At 43.8% G+C, this 18,458-nt stretch overlaps 2 protein-coding genes across 2 annotated transcripts in view; one reads left to right on the forward strand and one right to left on the reverse strand.

The window, feature by feature from the left end:
* LIPA (lipase A, lysosomal acid type) overlaps window positions 1-18,458 on the reverse strand; it is a 128,628-nt gene that overhangs the window by 87,767 nt on the left and 22,403 nt on the right. The window lies entirely within an intron of this gene.
* On the forward strand, window positions 2,438-13,551 carry IFIT3 (interferon induced protein with tetratricopeptide repeats 3). The gene is made up of 3 exons (XM_019988654.2): window positions 2,438-2,662; window positions 3,110-3,212; window positions 11,628-13,551. The coding sequence occupies exons 2-3, from the start codon at window positions 3,208-3,210 to the stop codon at window positions 13,078-13,080; spliced, it is 1,458 nt and encodes a 485-aa protein (XP_019844213.1). The 5' UTR covers window positions 2,438-2,662; window positions 3,110-3,207; the 3' UTR covers window positions 13,081-13,551.

The following is an 18,458-nucleotide window of genomic DNA, read 5'->3' on the forward strand; positions in this document are numbered from 1 at the left end:
TGATGCTATCCAGCCATCTTATCCTCTGAGGTCCCCTTCTCCTCCTGCCTTCGGTCTTTCCCAGAATGAGGGTCTTTTCCAGTGAGTCAGTTCTTCGCATCAGGTGGCCAAAGTATTGGAGTTTCAGCTTCAGTATCAGTCCTTCCAATGAATATTCAGGACTGATTTCCTTTAGGATGGACTGGTTGGATCTCCTTGCAGTTCAAGGGACTGTTAAGAGTCTTCTCCAAAATGGGTGAATTGTATGGTATGTGAATTATGTTTCAATATGACTGTTTAAAAAAAGAATGAGTATTCTTGTTGTTAGTTAGTCGCTCAGCCATGTCCAATTCTTTTCCAACCCCATGGACTACAGTCCACCAGGTTCCTCTGTCCATGGGATTCTCCAGGCAAGAATACTGGAGTAGGTAACCATTCCCTTCTCCAGGGGATTTTCCCAAACCAAGGACTGAACTCGAGTCTCCTGCATTGCAGGCAGATCCTTTTACCATCTGAACCACTAGGGAAGCCATCCTTATTATAAATGTACATAAAGAAGGTAAGCTTTTCTTTCAACATCTTCTATTTTTAACCTCTAAATTTGTTGGCACTGTGTCGTGCCCTTCTTATTATTCGAATTTTAACTACCATCATTACTTTTGCTCTCAAGAGACATGTTGGAGAAATTCTATATTCTATTTTCTGGATAGGGTGTGGGTATGAAAATCTGGTCCCACTTGATTTTATTTTTAAACATCCATTCTCAGGAACCATTAATCAGCAAGTTGGCACCAAGGAAGAGTTTAAAAGCAGAAGAAAATATGACTCAATGCGTAAGTCTAAATCTACAGGTGTATAAGTCTAAGTACACTATGAATTTCTTAACAGGCATAATATTATTTAACTACCATATGCAGCTGTTGCAAATACCATGCTTATTCACGAGCACTTCATAAGCCAGGGATAAGAACAAGAAGAGAAACAAGAAATGGGCAGCTGGTACAACTACCCTGGAAAATAACTTCATACTGTAAGATTGCAGTTGGGATGAGAGGACGCCTTCGGCCAGTTCAATAAATTTGCCTTTTCTCTGATCTAACGACTTCTGATCACTTCTATCGTTCAAAATAGTGTCTATCCCTAAAATCAGCACCCTCACAACACAGAAACCTTCATGACACAACTTCCTTTCTCTCTGAGCAAAGAAGGCAAAAGATAGAGACACATTTTCCCTGGGCTGGATGTTTAGGGTTTCATGTCTGGCTATGCCAGGATTAAGCACCAGGTTCTCAGTAACAGAGACACCATGAGTTATTTTTGAAATGTACATTTTGTTGGGAATTCCCTGGCGGTCCAGTTGTGTGATGCAGTCAAAAAAGCAAATAAATGAAAATGTACGTTTTATGTGTCTGTGGTGTGTGGGGCCCTCTAAAGCACGGGGTCAAATGCAGGAGCCCCTTTTACCTGGGTGACACTGTAAAAGATATAAAGGTATGTTGCTTTATCACTACCAGTGTAACATATTGTTAAGGAAGACAACCAACAAAATTACATACTTTCCCAGGTACAGGTTACTTTGGCTGGACATAACACAGTCTCTGAACTTGAAGTATTCTATGATGCTCCCATTGGTGCAAAAAAACAAACAAGTGTCAGTCTTGTTACATGAGAACCTCTGCTTCCTGCAGCTTCAGAATAGAAGGAGTCTTTCTCCTAGGCAACTGACATTCCTTGATCTTCAAATCAGCCTTGAGAATTATCCTCCATCTTTTTTCATGGATATTTACATCATAGGAAATTCTATTTTTAAAAAAATCTCTCAGGGTATTATCACTCCTTCAGAGCTCAAAGCATATATACCTAAATTTATCAGCTAGGCAGCTCACCCAACAATACTACATGTGTTACTATTTCTCAGTTTATAGCTGGGAAAACCGAATGATTGCTTTGGATCTCAGAGACCCTAAGTGCCCAGGGTTTATTCCAGGGCTTGGCTTCTTATAGTTAGCATGGGGGTGGGGGGCGGGGGGGACTCAGGCTCAGTGATTTGATTCATGGATAATCCCAGAGATAGTAAATAACACACTGAATTAAATCCAGGTGGCTCAGATGATAAAGAATTTGCATGCAATGCAGGAGACCTGGGTTTCATCCAAGGGTGGGGAAAATCCCCTGGAGAAGGGAATGGCAACCCACTCTAGTATTCTTGCCTGGAGAATTCTCATGGACAGAGGAGTCTGGTGGGCTATGGTTCATGGGGTCACAAAGAGCCAAACACGACTGAGAGACTAAGCATAGAGGCGCCTGAGCCACATACATCAAGGTGCAAATTGTCTCCCACAAGTAAGATGACTTGTCTAAGCTACTTTTTACAACAGTATTTCTTGAGCAGTCTTTCACATCATGTGCTCCCAGAAACCCTTACATAAGAATCTCCTGGAAAAAAAAGTGAAAGTATTAATCACTCAGTCCTGTCCCACTCTTTGCAACTCCATGAACTGTAGCCTGCCAGGCTCCTTTGTCCACAGAATTCTCCAGGCAAGAATACAGGAGTGGGTTGCCATTCCCTTCTCCAGGGGATCTTCCTGACCCAAGAATGAAGCCAGAGTCTCCTGCATTGCTGGCGGATTGTTTACCAGCTGAGCTACCAAGGATGCCTTTCCTTCTCCTGCTGCTGCTGTTGGTAAGTCGCTTCAGTCATATCCGACTCCTACATACTATTAAAAAATGCAGTTTCCTGGGACACACCCTAGCGTTAAGGTTAGATTCCTGAAATCGCGATTTTTATTTATTTGCCGCTACACACCTCTTGTGAGGTCTTAGGTCCCCCACCGGGTATGGAAACCTGCACCACCCCAACCCCCACCCCAACGGTGCTCCGCTTGCTCCGCTTCCCCAAGTGGAAGGAGAAGTCTTAACCACCGGACTGCCAGCAAAGTTCTCAGAGTCATGATTTTAAAGGGTTTGCTTCTTCTGAGTCATGATAGATTTCAACCTTGTTTCCTTTTCCTCCTCTTGATTTTAACACAGCTTCACTTTCCATTTCTTCTGTTTCATAAAGGCAATCACTCAGAAACTGAGAGAAAGCATCAGCTGACACATTCTCCCCACCCCATGTCCCTTTTAATAGCTCCTTCAGTCTTTGCTTGAGGCAGACTCGGAAGAGTTCTGAAGAGCAAACCAGCTTGGACCCCAGCTATTCAGAACAGCAGAGAGCAGATCGCCATAATGAGGTGAGTCAAGGTGCAGGCAGCCTCAATCTTGAATGCAAATTGTAAGCCGAGCTTCTCGAGTGCAGGCAAGTTCCGGAGTTTGTCCTGTGCTTGTGGACTAAAGTTCCTGTATCAGTATGGGCACATTTTATTTCTGTGACTTTTTCTGGTGTGTGCACTCACACTCTCTAAGCTTCACGGGGAGGAGCTGGGAGCAGGGAGCTGGATGAGAGGGAGGTTTGACAGGAGTGATTAAATCCAATCAGGCACTAAGTTTGCAAATTCAAATTTAGATCTAAACAAATTACTCTTTGGGGGCTTTTCTGTTGTTTCCTTTAAAAGAACTAAGAGGCTTTCTTTTTGTCATTCTAAAAGGAAGCATTTCTTTTCAGCAGATGTTATTAAAGATGGAGTTGGTAGTACAGAGCCAAGTCGTGTTGGGAATTCTGCCCTGAAAATTTGATCACTTCAAGATGGGAAGTGGAAAAAACAATCCTTACAAACGGACATTTTTTTCCATTTCTTATATGAAAACAAACCCGAAGCTTAGAGTTTATTTTTATTGCTGTAATGAAAGCTTGCGAGCAACAGAAAATAATTTTTCTTCAAAACTTAAGGATGTAATTGCCTTCCTGTGTGTGTGTGCTTAGTTAACTCAGTTGTGTCCAACTCTTTGTGACCCCATGGACTGTAGGCCGCCAGGCTCCTCTGTCCATGGGGATTCTCCAGGCAAGAATACTAAAGTGGGTTGCCATGTCCTCCTCCAGGGCCTCTTCCCAACTCAGGGATCAAACCCAGGTATCCCAGTTTCTTTCCTAGTACTGATCTAATTTCTAATGAATGAAAGCAGAGCAATGATTGCCTGGGGATGGTGGAGGGTGGGATTGGGCTTGACTAGCAGGGCACACCAGGGATGATACAAATAGTCTACAAGAAGGTAGTGGTGGTGGTTACATGGGTATATCCATTTGTCAGAATTCATCAAACTATAAGTGGGTACTTTTTAGTAAAGTATAATCGTGGTAAACTTGATTTTAAAAGATGTCCATAGATCTGCTTGAGTTCTACCATCAGATAGAGCCTCAGGAAAGATACAGCCAAAAAAAAGGAAAACTTTCCCATCAAACAACAATGGGAAGGAATTGAGAAGCTGATTGACTGGGGAGGGGCATTCTAGTGATCTTTTAGCGAGTGAGTACAAGGAGCCCCAAGGGCTCCCAGATGCTCTGCAGGCTTGTATCTGGGGATGGGTGGTTAGAGGAATTTACCGTCAAATGCCTCAGATCAGCTTTCCTATATAATGCGCTCCCGGTTAAGAATATGTTAACTGTGTCTGCATAAGTGAGTTGACCAGAAAAACCTAGCCCTGCCCAGTGTCTTGGTATCCCGTCTGCCTGAGAAGTTTGGTAGTGACCTTTGCTTGGGTATGTCCAAAGCCACTGGCCCAAGGAAGTCTGAGAGAGGCTCTCTGGACTATGGTGGACTGAAGCCCACATCAAGGTGCCTGTTCCCAGTTGTTTAATCGCTCAGACATGTCCAACTCTTTTGCGACCCATGGACTGTAGACTATAGCCTATCAGACTCCTCTGTCCGTGGAATTTTCCCAGGCAAGAATACTGGAGTGGGTTGCCATTTTCTTCTCCAGGGGATCTTCCCGACCCAAGGATGGAACCGGAGTCTCTTGCTTGGCAGGTGGGTTCTTTACCACTGAGCCACCAGGGAAGCCCTGTTCCCAGAGGCTGTGCTAAAAATTACCAAACAGGGAAGCCCCCTGGGGAAACACCTCACACCTGCGGGCTGAGTGATGAGTGCCTTCCTCTGCCCAATCCACTGTGGAACTCTGTTGGCCCCCTTGCACACTCAGAATTCACTTAAAATGATAACACTGATACGCCAGTGACCATGGCAGTAACAGTTTTCATGTGATCAGTAGTTGCTAAGAGGTCTACATGCCTTGTATCATCCTACCAATAGCCCCAGGAAGGCAACCCTATTCTTTTTACTAGGCTCATTTTGTAGATGAGAAAAATGGGTCTCAGAGGGCAAATTACTTGGCCAAGAGGTCACATAAAAAGTAGGTGTCAGAGCATGGTCATTATCCAGGAGCCACACTCCAGTGCCAAGCATCTTCTGGCTCTGGTCAGTAGCGCAAATGTCTTCCTTATGCTTGTGTTAGAGAGGAGGGGCAGGGACTGGACGGTCTAGGCCCTTGGAGTCCCTAGCTGGAGAGGGAGGACTATTCCTTAGAGTGCTCAGAACCATGCCTTAGATAAGGGTAAAAGCGTACCCCTAGGGCACGGTCTCCTATCATTTGGTTGTTAAGGAAAAAAAAGGTAATTTAGAAGATATCTTCTAAAATGGCCTGGAATAACTTATAATTTTGCTGATTCGGTGTTTGCTAATAGATTAAATATGTATTTCATAATTTGATCATAAATCTACCTTACCAGTTCATGCATTTTCATTTCTGTGGCTCTTTCTGATCTACAGAGTCAGGTGCTGAGGACGTCCTCCCAGCAGAGCCAGCATCTGGTAGCTGGGCAGGGATGGGAGCTGAGGAAATGAGGCTAAGTGATGTGATTCAAGAACTTTCCCAGAGGCTGGTCAAAGAGAAGACTGAAATCCAGGATTTCTGGGGTTATTTTCCTCTCTTCCAGATTGTCTGCCTCACTGATACATTACATGATCTCTCATAAGTAAATGGAAAACTTTTCAAAATACCTCCAGGGACTTGCCTGGTGGTCCAGTGGGTAAGACTCCACACTTCCACTGCAGGGAGCATGGGTGTGATCTCCTGGTCAAGGAACTAAGATCCCACTGGCTACACAGCCAAAAACACCAAACCAAAACAAAATAAAGGAGCTCCAGGACTATGCTCCTCAAAATGTGATACAGGGGCTCCTACAACAGAATTTCCAGGATGCCTGTTAAAATGCAGACTTGCTGAGCCCAGGTCCACCTCCAGGCTGCATCTGAGTCTCTGGGAAGAGAGCCTGTAATATGCACAGCACCCACAATGCCTTCTTTCAAACTCACAAGCAGTTACAGGAGCTGTGTAGAAGGGTACTCCCAGTGGGGAACTGAGTTCAGCTCTGCACGTTCAGTTTCAGTTTCTCCTCAGCAGGAATCTCACTAGCACTGCCTCAGTTTTTTCCTTTTCTGTTTTATAAAAGCACAGACCTAGCAGCTAGCATCCTGAGTGGGAACCTGCTCTGCATTTGCTTGTGATCCACAAGCAGAAAATAAAACCTGCCTGAACCCCAGCTTTTCAGAATGGCAGGCAAACAGCCATCATGAGGTAAATATTCTCTGCTTCTCTGATAGGAAGTTGAGAATCTCGTCCAAATCTTGTTCGTGAGTGTGATGTCCTTAAGTATGCTGATCCAGTGTTTGCTAATAGATTACAGATGCATTGCACTCATTCGATCGTAAATCTGTTATTGACTCACGCACTTTTATTTCTGTGGCTCGTCTTGTGCAGAGTCAGGCACTAAGAACTTCCTCCCAGCAGAGCTAGCAGCGGTGGCTGGAAGGAATGGAGGCTGTTAAGACAGTCTAGGAAGGCGTGCTCAGATCCCTTTAGCAGCAAAATCTGGTCCGTGGGAGCTGGGGCCTGGAAGAAAGTTGCTAGGGGGATCCTGTTCTTCTTTTGTTTCTTATATTTGAAAGGACTAAATCAGAGGTTTGTGTGTTTTGTTGTGGCTATCCCGGTCATTTTTAAAGTATTTCCTTCTCAGCAAATGTGCTAAGGATTAGTTCACTGCTGTAAAACTTCATGATGAGACTGTTTTTGCCTTGAAATCTGCCCTTTCAGGACTGGAGAATATGTCTCTCTGAACGGTCTTCTTACTGACCTGCTAGACAGGGAGTAAGTGTCTCAGAGACATGACTTAGCGACTAAAAAACAACAACAACTATATACATATATATATATATATCTGTGTGTGTGTATATACATATATATATATAGAGAGAGAGAAAGTATTTAAAGCAACTTGCAGAAATACATGAGCTAAATTAGTAACTGAGGATACTTTGGCAAATGGAGTATTAGTTTTTGAAAAGACAGCAGTATTTTTTTTTATTAAATCAGAATTATCTTCAAATATTTTATTTTGATCTACTCAAATATGTTAACATCTTCATAAACATCAATTACATATGACACATGTAAACATATCAACTAACATACAGTTAATAGGTAATAAAAATACAAAAGGTTTTGGGGGGAACTGAGTATTTCACGTACCTAAACTATATAGAAGTGACCAGAATGTCTAAGATAATTCTTTTTAAAAATGTTTATAATTGATATATAAAACTGTAAGATACTGAAAGTGCACACTGTAGTGATTTGATATATGCGTACATTGTGAAGGGATTCCTCCATTTAGTTAATTAACATATCCATCACCTCATATATTTTTTGGAGGGTGAGACCATTTAAATTCTACTCTCTTAGCAGATTTCAATTATACAACAGTGTTATCAAGTGGGCTCGCCATGTTTCACATTAGCTCCTCCAACCATATTCATCTTATAACTGAAAGTTTGTGTTCTTTCACAAACCTCTCCTTATTTCCCCCTATTTCTTTTGTACATTTATCATAAATTTTCGCTTTGTGGTTACCGTGAGGCTTTTTACAAAACATCTAATAGTCTATTTTAAGCTGATAACAAGTTCAAACACATACTAAAACTCTACCTTTTTAACTCTCTCCTCCTCCCATAGTTTATATTTTTGTTGGCACAATTTGTATATTTTTACCTAGTGTGTACATTAACCAATTACTGTAGTTATAGTTATTTTTAAAATTTTTTCCTTTTAATCACTAGATTCACAAATGATTCACCCACTGAGGCAACAGTATTTTAACGCTAACCCCTGGATACTGGCTCTGGGTTTCATGTTTCTTCTTATCCAGATCTCAGGACTCCCAACCCAGTATACTCTGCTCTAAATCATACTTCCAGGGGAGATCAGGTATCAAATATCTAAGCAAACTGGCAACCTAGGGTGGAAGGCTTAGGGAAATCAACAGACCTGATTTCTAACATTCAATAGGTTTTGTGATCATGAAGCCACATACATAGCTGGCTATCCTCCTGAATAAACTGTTCAGCGTTACCACACATTTCTTAACATGGCCAGCTTTAGCATTGGTGAACTGGTGGTATGGATGCAATGTCCCCAGGAGTTCCATACTCCAGGCTCTCTCACAGGTTTAGGAATGTTGGGTGAGGTTTTCTGCTTGCCCTACTTTCTTGAGCAATTGAGATCTTCTGAAGTTTATGAGAAGATTGGAATATGTTTCATCTTGGAAGAAGAATATCAACAAGTGCTTTTAAATTTGATGTGCAAAGATCCCTCTGGTTCATTGATACATCAAAGCCTGCTGTCTGCCCCGACAATGCACCCCCACTACTACCCTTGGGGGGAAAAAGTGTTATCAGACTGGTAAGGTGATTTCTGGTTCTGCTGAAATGAAAACATCCAAGGTCACCTGTCTTTCTGCAGACTCACTGAGAAGTTGGATGTATATTCTCTATTAATCCTTGGAGTATTTACCTGTTGTTCTCAGGCACCTAAATAACACCTACAAATCTGCAGACACATTTTACTGACCTGAAACTCATGCTTTTTTTTTCTCTAAACTTCCTAATTGGGCAGTTAGCAAAGTTAACATGTGTTGAAACATGAAATGCCTTTCATATTTGAACCCAGGTCTCCCACATTGGGCTTCTCTGGTAGCTCAGCTGGTAAAGAATCTGCCTGAAATGCAGGAGACCCCAGTTCAGTTCCTGGGTTGGGAAGATCCCCTGGAGAAGGGAAAGGCTACCCACTGCAGTATTCTGGCCTGGAGAATGCCATGACTGTGTCAGTCCACGGGGTCACAAAAAGTCAGACACAACTGAGCAACTTTCACTGTAAGGGCCAGTGCTGGGCCACGGTAAACTGCCAAATACAGTCAGTGGCTCCTCTTACAGAAAAATGTGTTTGACAATTTAAAGAGCTTTCCTTTATTCGGAGGTTACAGTCTCACTTCTTCGGTGATAATAAAACTGCTTCCTTTCTCTCTTTTTCTCTTATTTAGATAAAATTTTAGCAAACGTAGATGGTTGGTTCCTTTTGATGAATTTTCTCCCCACGTCAGTGTTGCCAAAAAGTTGGCAGCCCTGTTTGCTTCAACAATTTTCTGAAACTGTGCCAGTCCGTGAAATCCAAAATTGTGCACAGTGGTGGGTTTAATGATTCTGGAGGTTCTTTCCAATTTCATGGTGCCAAGAATCTACTGAGAAAAAAGGAAGAGTACAAAATCCATAAACTATACCCCAAGCCCCAGGAAAATATAGACATGAGAACACATTTTGAGAATTTAGGTAATTTATTTAACTAATTAAGGCAACTGATTTCCCTTGGTATCCTCCAACTACAAAACACAAATATGTCCATTTTGTTTGTCATTTTTCAAAATAAATTTATCCTCTCTGGGGATCTGGCCTATTTAGAGTGACTGCTTCAATCAAACTGAAACCAGGCCTTCATGGGTCTTTGTGTCACCGTAGGGAAGTGTGGAAAAGAACAAAACCATGTAACACAGTGGCAAACATCCCTGGGCTTTCGTTTCTTTCTTTACGTGGTTCCTAACCAGATTGTGAGCTCTGAGGGTCAGAGATTACCTTTATTTTTCTCAGCATCCCTAAACACTAGCAAAGTGACACCAAGAGGCAGCCTTGTGAAGGGTCACTGGATGGCTAAATAAACCTGACTTCATAACTAAAACAGGCAAGAGAGACCTCAGTTCCTCCAACTGTGGCGCTCTCCTCTTATCCACCTTAACCCTACTTCCTACATAGCTGCTCACACGATAGAAGGGATGGGCTTTGTGGGTTTCCTGCATAGACCATAGATGTAGAAAGGTAAATCTAGGAAGCAAGAGAAAGTACTGTCTCCTCTGTCTTGGAAAACTTAGAGGTATATATTAGTGAGAGCTACACACACACACTGCAGGTTGCTGTCAGCCCAAATTCATGAAGGCTGGACGTAGGCAAAAGGCATTTGCTAAATGCTGTTGTTCCAGGCTCTCCCATGTGTTTGCTAGCCAAGAAGTAAACTATTTTGAGCACTGCAGTGGTGGGAATCCATTCAGCCAGGGATAAAGCTGAAGGTCCATTCTGGTTTCACTGCTGAAAAACATACAGAATAACACAGGAAAACCAGCTGAGATCAAATATATAAGCCCATTCCTAGTACCTTCCCACTTAAGCTCTGAGGAAAGCTGATGACCGCAATGCAAGGCAAAGCTGGTAGGTGGGCAACCAAGAATTCTCCATCCCAGGAATCCATCCTACATTAAGGATGTAAAAGCTAGAAAAAGAAGGCTTTAGTGAATTTTGAGCTCAAAATTGGTTTTTCTATGTTATTCTGTATGTTTTTCAGCAGTGAAACCAAAATGGATCTTCAGCTTTATCCCTGTTCCTTGTAAGGAAAGAAGTTTTATATAATTGGACACATTTTGGTTTACCCTCATTGAGAATTTTAACCTGTTTTTGTATGACTGCTACAATAATTTTTAAAAATTTTTATTTATTTACGGCTGTGCTGAATCCTCGCTGCTGTGGAGGCTTTTCTCTAGATGCCGTGAGTGGGGGCTACTTTCTAGTTTGTGGTGCTCGGGCTTCTCAGAGCGTTGGCTGCTCTTGTTGAGGAGCATGGGCTCTAGGGCATGTGGGCTTTAGCAGCTTTGGCTCCTGGGGTCTACAGCACAGGCTCAGCAGTTGTGCTACAGGGGTTTAGGTGCTCCACGGCTTGTGGGATCTTCCCGGATGAAGGATAGAACCCGTGTCTCCTGCATTAAGAGCCAATGCACTGAGCCACCAGGGAAGCCCAGTAATTTTTAAACCTATTTATTTTATCAGCTTAAAGCATGAGGGCAACAGAGAGAGAGATTTACTGTAAGGAACTGGCTCAAGTGGTTATGAAGGCTGAGACAATCCATGATCCCCTGTCTGTGAGCTGCAGACGCAGGGAAGCCAGTGGCATAAATCCAGGCTTGAGTCCAAAGACCTGAACACTGGAGGGCTGACAGTGTAAGTCACAGTCAGAAGGGAGGAGAAGACCAAAGTCCCAGCTAGTGCAGACAGGCAGAGAGACCAAAGTGACCCTTCCTGTGCCTTTTTGTTCTACTCAGGCCTCCAACAGACTGGACGATGTCCAGCCACACTGGGGAGGGCAATCTGCTTTACTCAGCCAACTGACTCAAATGCTCTTCTCTTCTGGGAACATCCTGGCAGACACGACCAGAACTGACGTTTAACTGGATAGGCTGGACACCCCGGGGCGCAGTCGGGTTGACACAAAATCACCTGTACTTGCATTGCAGGGCGCCACGCTGGGCAGGCGCACACCACACTGACTGTTTCCTTTCTCCACAGTGAGGACAAGAATTCCCTGGAGCAAATCCTTCCCCAGCTGAGATGCCACTTCACGTGGAACTTATTTAAGAAAGGAAGTGTCTCTCATGACCTCGAAGACAGAGTGTGTAACCAGACTGAATTTTTAAACTCTGAGTTCAAAGCTACAAAGTACAACTTGTTGGCCTACATAAAACACTTGAAGGGTCAAAACGAAGCAGCCCTGGAATGCTTGCGGCAAGCCGAAGAGTGGATCCAGCGAGAGCACACTGACCAGGCGGAGGTCAGGAGCCTGGTGACCTGGGGGAACTACGCCTGGGTCTACTATCACCTGGGAAGGTTCGCAGATGCTCAGCTTTATGCTGACAAGGTGAAACGAGTCTGCCAGAAGTTCGCAAATCCTTACAGTATTGAATGTCCTGAGCTGGACTGTGAGGAAGGGTGGACACTGGTAAAGTGCGGTGGGAAAAAAATTGAAAGGGCAAAGGTGTATTTTCAGAAGGCTCTGGAAGAGAAACCCAACAACCCAGAATTCTCCTCGGGACTGGCCATCGCGATGTACTACCTGGATGACAGGCCGGAGCAGCAGTCCTCTCTGGAAATTCTGAAGCAGGCCGTTGAGCTGAGTCCTGACAATCAGTACATCAAAGTTCTCCTGGCCCTGACGCTGCAGAAGACAAATGAACAAGCTGAAGGGGAACAGCTGGTTGTAGAGGCTCTGGAAAAAGCTCCTTGTCAAACAGATGTCCTTCACAGTGCAGCCAAATTTTACCGAGGAAAAGGTGATCTAGACAAAGCAATTGGACTGTTGCTAAGGGCACTGGAATCCATACCAAACAATCCCTACCTCTATCACCAGATAGCATGCTGCTATAGGGCAAAAGTCAAGCAAATTCAACATACAGGAGAATCTGAAGCTAGCGGGAAAGGAGAAAAGATTGAAGAACTGAGGGAACATGCTAGAAACTATGTGAGTAAAGCGATTGAGAAGGGACTAAATCCTCTGCATGCATGTTCTGATGAGTTCCTGGAAAATGAAGAATATTATCAGACAGCTTTCAGTAAGGAGCTCCCCAGCACCAAGGGACAAGAGCTCCATCAGCATGATTGCAATCCTCAGGAGGATCGTGAGATATCCGAACACACTGCAGTCCAATGTTCTTTAGACAGTTTATCCATAAGCACAGAATCAACTGAGAAAGAAAAGATGAAATTCCAGCTACAGAATATAGCTAATAACCAGCTACCACAGAATGTACCATATTCTTGGTCTCTCCAAGGCTTAATTCACAAGATGAATGGAGACCTGCTTCAGGCGGCTGAATGCTATGAGAAGGCTCTGGATCACCTCCTAAAGAACAGCCCTTCGGGCATAGGCAGCATTTTCCTGCCAGCAACTGAGCGTGAAGAAGGCAGTGAGGAAATGGAGCAGGATGCAGACAGCTCTATACTCAGAGAGCTTCCCGACCCCTGAGCTGAGACAGAGAGGAAGAAAAGGAACAGAAAGTCAGGGAGCAAGCCTGGCATTGTAGGGGAGAAGGCTGGGAAAGCAGATCCCCAGTCTGAGCTTACTGAGCAAGATGGTCCTGCTTATCGCTTTAAGGCATATTTCTAGAGAGTGGCTTGCTCACGACTGTTTTCCCTGTCCATACCAGCTACACACAGTTCTTTGGTCTGCAGGTCTTAAACTGTCAGCAGAAACAGTGCTTCAGGCCTGCATGAGGCATTCCTTTCTCCAGACAGCCCTGTGTCTGCCCCTCTTGCCAGGGTCATAACTGGCGACTATCAGCAGAATCTCATGTCCTTCACCCCATTATTATCCAGGCTTCTGGGCCCCCTGGAAGACTAGCTTTTGACCAACCCTGGAATGTTCCTTATGTCTTGCTTTTGGCTTCAGCTATATATTATTTTTGTTAGTGATAGTACAATAAATATATATTCTTGATTTGTTGTTGTTATTTAGTTGCTATGTCCAACTCTTTTGTGAGCCCATGGACTGCAGCCCCATCAGGTTCCTCAGTTCATGGGATTTCCCAGGCAAGAGTACTGGAGTGGGTTGCCATTTCCTTCTCCAGGGGAATCTTTCCAACCCAGGGATAGAACCCATGTCTCCTGCATTGCAGGTGGATTCTTTACCACTGAGTCACCTAAGAAACCCATATTCTTGATAGTAACACTATAATAAATTTTTGTGATAGATTTAATCATATGGGGTGGGTGTGTGGGTGTGTGTGTGTGTGTGTGACTAAGAGTGACATCAATTCTCAAACTTTCTCTTGCAATGGATGGTAAGTAATCGCTACAGGCATACTAGACTATTCTCAACACACCCATTTTATCTTCTCCTTGGCACTAATACCCTCACCCTGTAGCCAGTCCATCTGTGGCTCTGGGAACTGTGACTCTCATTCCAGCCCAGGGGCCAGTTAACATCTGCTGCTGTTGACCAAGGTGCACCAGAGTGTAAAGGGTACCAAGACTAGGTTGGCCAAAGATATTTAACCTCCAGGGTGAATAAAAACATTCAAGTATTCTCCTATCAGCTGGGAAATCTACAAGGGTTGTTTGTGCAACCAAGTGATGGACCAAGAGCCCTATCAACCTCCGCTCAACCCACTAAAAGGCTAGCGCACATAAACTTTTCCAGTGATATCCTCTGATGACTGTGTGCAGAGGAAAATCGTTAAATTAATATACCAGATCCCAGAGAAGACAGAAGAACTGGCATTCCCACTTGGACTGTGAGTAGAAAGCCAGAAAGTTGAATCTTTGTCATGCAGCAGAGCAATCCTGAAAAGCTATTTAGTCAGCTACACTGGCTGTAGGAGCAGCAGACTTCAACGAGGGTGCCCCCCACCCCTGAGTTATCTGCTGGCTCCAGCAAGGCTGGGGAGCCATTAGGTGTCCAACAGTGAACTCCTGACTCCAGGCCAGCCTTGACCTTGAGCAGCACTGTCTCGTGTGACCAGTTCCAGAGGGGACACTGGGCCCCTATGAGGGATATGACCATGGAGACTAACACTGAAAGCCTGATTGAGGCAGAAGAGTGATTTGGGATGAAGGCAGGGACTGGCTATTTCTTGCCCTGAAAGACAGCTAGAGCTCTGGGGTAGGTGAATAATTACCTATCTTTATGCCAACACATATACTCAAGGACACAAAGAGTTTGGATACTCAGGGGAAATTGGAGGCTTTCTGCACGGCTACTCTAACAGGGGTACCTAGTCCCATCCTCAGACTATATAGGTAGCTGACTCACAGAAGGATCATGAACACTGCCCAATGCAGTCCCTCTGCACTCTGAAGGAGTCTCATTCACCCTCCAGATGGTGCTGAAGCTTCCCAGAAAACGCAACTGACTGGTCCTGACCTACAAACTGGGCTGTGATTTATTTTTCGCCTGGATAATGTTATTGAAAAGATGCCTGCACAGCAACAATCTACCTTTGTCCAAGAACACATCCCCAACCCGCATTTCCTGGTGCGTGACTCTGATCTCACAGATCTTTGCCTCTGGAGACGCAGAAGAGTCACATGAACTGCCGGTATTCACTGTCATCTGCTCCTTCTTACTACCTGGGGCCATACTCAGTGTTACCAAAGGAGTACCCAGTGGGGACTTCCAGATCAATTCCATTTTACCTCCACCCTGACTGTCACAAATATCTGTATGGCAGGTTTGACTTGCTATCACGTAGCATGTCCCGGGAGCTTCTAAGATTGTTCACAAAAAGACAGTTGGAGGAGTGGGGTAAATCTCCACAAAGGCAATCACGGACCTCTCCCCTTAAGTGTGTCAGACCAAGGAGGCAGGGACTCCATCTCCTTTGCTCACAACTGTGTGCGCATCCCCCAAAATAATGCCTAGAATGAATTAGGCCCTTAAGAATTTTTGATGAATGAAGGAACGTGTGTGCATGCTCAGGTGGTTCAGTTATGTCCGACTCTTTGCAACCCTGTGGACTGTAGCCGGCCAGGCTCCTCTGTCCATGGGATTTCCCGGGTAAGAATACTGGAGTGGGTTGCCATTACCTTCTCCAGGGGATCTTCCCGACCCAGGAATTGAACCTGCATCTCCTACACTGGCAGGAGGGTTCTTTACCACTGAGCCCCCAGGGAAGCCCTCTAAGCTCATTGCCGGCACCTAAAACCGGTAGGGAAGTTATGAGGCTCAAAAAGGTTTAGTAACCTAACTAAGGCCACACGGGAACAGACTGGCAAAAAATGGTTAAATAAAGGAGGAACAGCGGGCGATGGCCTTGCAAATTGCCTTCTTTTCTGAAATGTGATATAAAAGGCTTGAGAAAAAATAAAAAAAATAAAAGGCTTGAGAGTTTACACTAATATTAATTTTTTAAAAGATGTATTTTTCTCTAAACGTTAGAGAACTGATATCTTCAATATCACCACAGTAATACCATTACCATATGCAAATGATTAATATGCACACTTCAAGACTCCCAGGTCTCCATGAATTTGACTTTAGAATGTGTTTCTATAAAGACAAGAGAGATCACTGGGGTAAGAGAATGGTCTCTGGTGTCAAGCTCCAGCATGACTGATGAAGGATGTCTTGATGTTTTCCTCCTCTCTTCCCTGGCCTACTGAATGCAACTGCACCAATTCCAAACATCTTCCTCTCTGCAAAAGAGGATATTCATGACATTTTCTGGAAAAGGGACAGTTTAACTGAAGTATATTTCTATATTAACAGCAGGCATGGCTGCCTCCCACCACCCCTTTTCTTGTCATTCCAAATCAAGCATCTAACAAGTCAAGAAAAAGGACTCAAAGGTAGCCATCTGCCAGTGAAGTGACAGTCAGATCTACTCCCTGACCCTGAGGATCTCTTTACTTGATTCAGTTTCAGAGTTTTTACAGCATCAGTACCTGGGTCCCTAAAATTGTTCCTGGCTCTCAATCATTGACTAACCTGGTCCTGACAGTTGTCCAAAAGAAAACAGTATGTCAGAAATACAATTCCTGGGTAAAAGCAAGCAAAGTTGCTTTCCTAATGACTCCTGTATTCTGTATATATCCTGGACCCAGCATCCCATCTTCTCAAACCTTAAACTGATAATGGCTCAGCAAACCAGTACATCTTACTCATGGAAATGTTTTTCTTCAACTATGTTAATGAAACTACGCATTTGCTTGGAAATCTGCCCTTCTTCAGGATTCATGTCAATTGTGTTATGGCCTGAGATGACTCCCTTTGTGCCATTCTATCTCAAAATGCATGTTGTGGGAGAGGGGCCTGGTGCAACTCTCTCAGTCTTGAGGTGTTTCTCTTATCTGATTAGCAGCTTGCTAACAGGTATAAAACACCTCGCTAAAAACTAGCAAGGGGGCATTCTTTCTGTCCCCTTCTGATGTCTATGTCAAAGCTTTCTCTATCTCTTTTTATACTTTAATAAAACTCTGCTACACAAAAGCTCCGAGTGATCAAGGCTCGTCTCTGGCCCCAGATTGAATTCCTCTACTATGGAGGCCACGAAACCTGGGGTCATTCACGGCTCTCGCCACAACCTTTCATAGGGGTGGGGAGTACACTGAAACCAGCTATTAGCTGGAGCTAATTTCTAACATCCAGGAGCAGTTAGGAATTCAACCACTGGATGATGCCTTTACAATCTTATCATAAGAAAGAGCACTGATATACTTTGCTTCCCTGTGATTGGCTTAAGGGCAGGTGAGCAGCAGAAAATATTTTGCCCTGGAAAGTGTACTGACCTAAAAAAGTCATCAAAGGACACAGGAGAAGAAATGAAAGGTGTGAGGTTGGGGACTGTGATAATAAGCTCCAACAGTGCAATGAGGAGAGATGAGATCAGTCAGGGAATAGGTAGGGAACTTGCCATTAACAAAGGGGTCAGATTGGAGAGCAGGGCCTGACCCCTAGGTCCTCCCAGTTGCTCTGTGGTGCAATCACTCAAGTATCATTCAATGAATTTCATTAAGATTTTGGAAAGTGCCCTGGTGTTGGCTCTAGACCTGTTTGAGTCTCATCTCCAATCTGCAGTGCTGGGAAAAAGTATTTTGACTTCTGTGATTCTAAAATATCCCAAAATAAAACCTGAAAATAATAATTATTTCTCCCAGTGTTTCATAAAGATTAAATGGTTTCTTTACAAGTATTAAGGTAGACCAGATATACAAAGAATAAAGCCTATATAACACAATAAAAAGATCTGAGTAGTATGTAAAACGTATCTTTATAAATGCCTAGCTGCTCTGGGAAGGGACTAGAGAATTCCAGGAAGTCCAGAAATAACAAGAAAGAGAATGCACATGAATAAGAACTCACTAGCTCCGGTGATATACATCTCTTGCTGTGGTTGAAACCATTAGTTTTAACAGACCGTTATCAAGGAAATGACAAAGCCTGGGACCCACACATGGGAGGTTACATCATAGAGCCTATGTTAAACCTGGGTCCACGCAGAGGATGAACTAGAAAAACTAACACCTCACAGACCTGGATGTTGGGGAGACACCTGCTTTTTCTAGTTTTGACCCTAGGTGGAGAAGAAAAAAGTCTTTCCTCCCTAAGTGAAGGGAGTTGACTCCATGCTAAACACAAGCACCATACCCCAGACTGGGGAGATCTGGGCTGGAACTCAAAATGGGGAAGTGGTGAGGGGGAGTGTTATGGAGGAACTTATCAGAGCATTACTCAGCAGCCAGGCTCAAGAAATGACTACATCTGTTTTTTTTTTTCCCCTTTTTCTTTTCCCCTGGGAACTGATTTAACCTTTTCTTCCTCCTAAATAGCAATACAGACTTTTACTACTTTTGGTCAACCCAAACTCAACTTTAGGAATGTTTCAGCACTTTTTCCTCCCACTTACA

This window comes from Bos indicus, chromosome 26 (assembly GCF_029378745.1).
Source record: "Bos indicus isolate NIAB-ARS_2022 breed Sahiwal x Tharparkar chromosome 26, NIAB-ARS_B.indTharparkar_mat_pri_1.0, whole genome shotgun sequence".
Taxonomy (NCBI): Eukaryota; Metazoa; Chordata; class Mammalia; order Artiodactyla; family Bovidae; genus Bos; species Bos indicus.